The sequence below is a fragment of the Bactrocera neohumeralis genome, unplaced genomic scaffold (assembly GCF_024586455.1).
Source record: "Bactrocera neohumeralis isolate Rockhampton unplaced genomic scaffold, APGP_CSIRO_Bneo_wtdbg2-racon-allhic-juicebox.fasta_v2 ctg7088, whole genome shotgun sequence".
Taxonomy (NCBI): Eukaryota; Metazoa; Arthropoda; class Insecta; order Diptera; family Tephritidae; genus Bactrocera; species Bactrocera neohumeralis.
Genome location: NW_026093904.1, coordinates 1 through 4,209, shown reverse-complemented (window position 1 = coordinate 4,209; position 4,209 = coordinate 1). Strand labels below are relative to the sequence as shown.

Here is a 4,209-nt window from a genome sequence, read left to right as displayed (position 1 = left end):
CCTTTGAATTTTCCTTTTAGTAGTCTCGCGTGAATCACATTGGCCATGAGTTTTGTGACCGCTAAACGCGTTCCGTTGCATAATTTTGGTTGGTTGAGATTGCGGAGCATGATGACGACTGAACCAACCTTCAATTGTAAATTGTGCGGTGGCAAGCCAGGCACATCCAATGAATTCAAGAACTCAGTTGGGTAGTTGGTTGCTTCGTCTTCGTTTGTTACACAGTCGATAGATTTGAAGGAATGCAGTGTCCCAACGATTTGATTTTGAATTTTGAAGTTTAAGTGATCCACATCCTTGTTCTTTGCTGCTAAATTACTCTTTCACTCAACCAATCGTTGTTTTTGTGGTTAGTAATGATGTTCGGAAACACTTTGTTGATGAGCTCCTCTTTTGTTGAGACGAAATTGCAAAAATTTGGCGGGAACGAAATGAATCCATTCGATGCGTCGACAGGAACATGACCATTACCGATAGTTAGCAGTTGATTGGAGAACAGTTCGGCAGATGGATCGTTTAGCAATGCAACTCGCATGTTTGTCGTGAGCTGAAGTTTCCACACATAACGCCACAATGGTGATGATTTGAGGCAAGCATTGATCTCATCGGCAGCAGTCGATCGTGGTATTACTGGTAGTGTTGCCGAAAATCGCCTGAGAGTAAAATCAATGAACTCCCAAAATGTCTTGCGTCATTACGCAGATCTTTTCATAGTGCGATTCAGAGCTTCCAACGCGCGTTTATGCGACATTGTGCATTCGTCCCAGATAATGATTTTGCTTGCTATTAAAACTTTGGCCATTGCTGAATGTTTCGCTATGTTACATGTCGGTTCTTCAACCGCTTGCAGGTTTAATGGCAATTTTAATGCAGAATGAGCGGTTCGGAAACCTTCCAACATCGTTGCCGCTATTCCAGAAGAAGCAACTGCTACAGCAATTTCTGATCTTGCACAAACTGCAGCCAAAATCAATGATATGAGGAATGTCTTTCCAGTTCCACCAGACGCATCAAGGAAAATCATGCCGACATTTCCATCATCAATTGCCTTCATCACATCTTTTTGTTGAGGATTCAACAATGGTATATTCGTTCGAAGCAATTGGCTTAATGCATTTGTGTCGTATTCACGTTCACGCTGCAATTCTCGTTCGAAAGCGTCGTTTACTCCACGATCAGGCGACGTCATTCCTAACCTGGCTAACAAACTGCCACACATGTGGTAACACATGTCTTCTATCAAAACCAAAGCCTGGTTGTACATCTCTTCATTCATATCAAGATGGGGGTTCTCTGAATGCAAATTGAGCTCCTGACATGCAACATGAAATGTTGGCAGCACTACACCATTGGCAGTTCGAAGTGATTCAAATGATGTCGGGCCACGCACATTCACCAGCAATAGTCGTAAGTAAAAGCATTCATCATTTTTCGGATGAACTGTATAAATACGGCCAAGAGCTTCAGTAGAACGCACATCCGGATGACCAAGAACTACATTACCTTGCTTTCGACGTTGAAATTTCTTCGATGAAGCATTCCAAGTGTAATAACGCGGCATCTCTGAGTAAAGTAACGCACGTGCAAACGGATCACTTTGGCAAATCGAGAAGAAACTGGTCAATGTTGTCGCTGGTGTGTTTTGAGCACGTTGAGATAAACTCGTTGACCGTTCTCCAGATGCACTGCCAAATGTGTAACACTCGGATAGCGTTCATGAATGGGAAATGAGAATATACGCCAACTCGCCTCATTTCAGCATACGTATCGACCATTTTGATAGCGCGTGATTTCTTCATTGGGGTCAGGAGCTTGAAGACCAAAAGCTGCCATGTCACTGCCCTTCGTGACATATTTGCAGATGTACTTGATGGACTTCACTGAATTGCAATACTCCACGTTACAATGCGCCCTGAATGTTTTGGAAAGAAGTGGCGAATACAGAACAACCCAAGAGTTGTCGACCACGAAATCATTTCCTTTCACTTGACTGTGATTGTTCTACCGCCATCATCAGAAGATCGACGTCGATACAGTGGATAACCATCTTTGCCAGTGATAGTATCAACAGTCAAATTTTGTGGATAACGCTTGGAACACTTGCCGTCGACCATACACGGTGATTGTGGGTTAATGGCGCCACACGGTTCATTAATCATGTTTGTAATTACGACATCATGCAGGTCTGGATCGGTTTCGGGATCAGGAATCTCGGCAAATTTGATGTCATCAATTTGGTCTGGCTGTATTCTTTCGACTAACCAAATGAGAATGTGCGCATGCGGTAAGCCTCTTTTTTGCCATTCAATGGAATACATCCAACATCGAGTATCCCCAAAGACACGATGCCTAACAATATAGTGCATGAGCGACCGGATTTTTTGCCTGAATACACGTGCGGTGATATTGTGCCGATCACTTGATATTTGGCCAGGAAGCAGCAGTTGAACAATTTCTATCCACTTAGGATTGCACGCGTAAGGTGATGAACAGGTCTGGACGGCCGTAGTGACGTACATATGTCATTGCATCTTGCGTATATTCGTGCATATGACGTGGACTGCGAACGAACGTCGCCGGTAAAGTAGTCAACCGACCAAAATCAGTTGCATTTCCTTCAGTGCTAATTGCATCGCGTAAATGAATGTACTGCTCCGTACGTAGTTTGGTTTGATTTAAAGTGATAAAAAGGAGGCGCTTCGCTTCTATTTTGGCATACATATCGACGCAAAATTGCTGAAATAATCGGCGAAATCGAAGCAAATAGTTATCAACATTTTGGCGAATCATCAAACGATACGCGTAAAAATTCATTCCGTTGACCTTCCTGGTAGTTTCCTCACCTGAAATGATATTAGTGAAATTAGTGTCATATTGAAATGAAAATTATTATGATATCTATTCTTACCGGTCGATGGATTTATCATATTGATGTTGATATAATATCCATCGCCTCCTTACCAAAACATCAGTGGGTATTGCAATGCACCGTATGAACGATGAGTTTCGGATATTCGTTGCAATTGTCCACAGTCCCGACGTGTGAGCACAATATCGTGTGATTCCCGGCTGTTTAAATGAGTTAAGCCTCCCCCATTCTATCTGGGAAAAACTGGCGCACCCTAGCACAACTCAACTCCCCTGAGACGAACACCACACTTAACATCGGAAAACAACATGCACTAATACAACACACCCGGGGACAAATTGCATTTCACCACAGCAGGATGACAACTATCTAACTAACAAAAGGATTGGATCATCGCTGCTTTACACTCACTCGCTAAAATTTTCAAATAGAAACGTTGCAACAACTCGGTTCCTGTGCGCTGAAATCATTTTTCAAATATTCGTTTTTCGCAACAACCGCTCGACCTCGATCTGCATCAATTCGACCACCAACGCCGGCAAGTTGGAATTGGATTCTCGCCGCCCTATTCGTCGTCATTTAATTTTAATTAGCTTCATCATTTATTATTTCATTTATTAAATGATATGGTGAAAAAGCAAACAAAATTGACTTTTATTTTAATTAAGACAGTTCTGTGTACTAGTTTATTCATGGTCCTTCGAGCCTAAAAGACAGGCACCTTAAATTAACAGCCACAAAACGAACCACAAAAAATAAAATTAAACAATATCCAGTGCAGTGCGGTAGAAGTGCAGTGGCGAACAAAAAAAAATATAAAAAAAAACAAAAAAAATCTAGTGCAGTGACCCAAACAAAACAAAGTACTGTGACAAAAAAGAAAAAAAAAAAACAGAACAAAAGCATATATACTTACAAATGTATATAAAGAACATATGTATGTACCTGTATCAGTGAGGTGACAAAACTGTAAACAAAAACAAAGTGGTTTTCAAAAATTAAACCACCAAACAAGAAAGCAACAAATGCAAGTAAACTAAAAACAAATTGCCGCGAAATAGAAAATTAAAATAATATCTTGCGGGCGCGAATCGCAACAAAAGCCATGGAAATACAAAACTGCAAAGAGCGAGCGCGAATTAACAAACAGTTTACGCAAACAAAACAGCAACAAACAAACGCGCGAAATTTTAAAACAAATCACAAATAAAAAACAAAAACAAAGTGAATTTAAAAGACTAAGCTACCGAGCAGTTTAAGAAAACAAAAACACGGTGCAGTGACAAAAATAATAAATGTTCAAACATAAGACACAAAACAAAAAATCAAGTGTGGTGGCT

The 4,209-nt window shown here is 40.8% G+C and overlaps 1 protein-coding gene across 1 annotated transcript; it reads right to left on the bottom strand.

The window, feature by feature from the left end:
• Positions 1-319: 319 nt before the first annotated feature.
• On the bottom strand, positions 320-2,318 carry LOC126767493 (uncharacterized; the record flags this gene model as incomplete). The annotated part of the gene is made up of 4 exons (XM_050484983.1): positions 1,987-2,318; positions 1,765-1,912; positions 699-1,702; positions 320-653 (listed from the first exon to the last, which is right to left on the bottom strand). Coding segments are annotated over exons 1-4 (1,818 nt in total), but the record flags the coding sequence as incomplete, so codon positions are not given.
• Between the last annotated feature and the right edge of the window lie 1,891 nt (positions 2,319-4,209).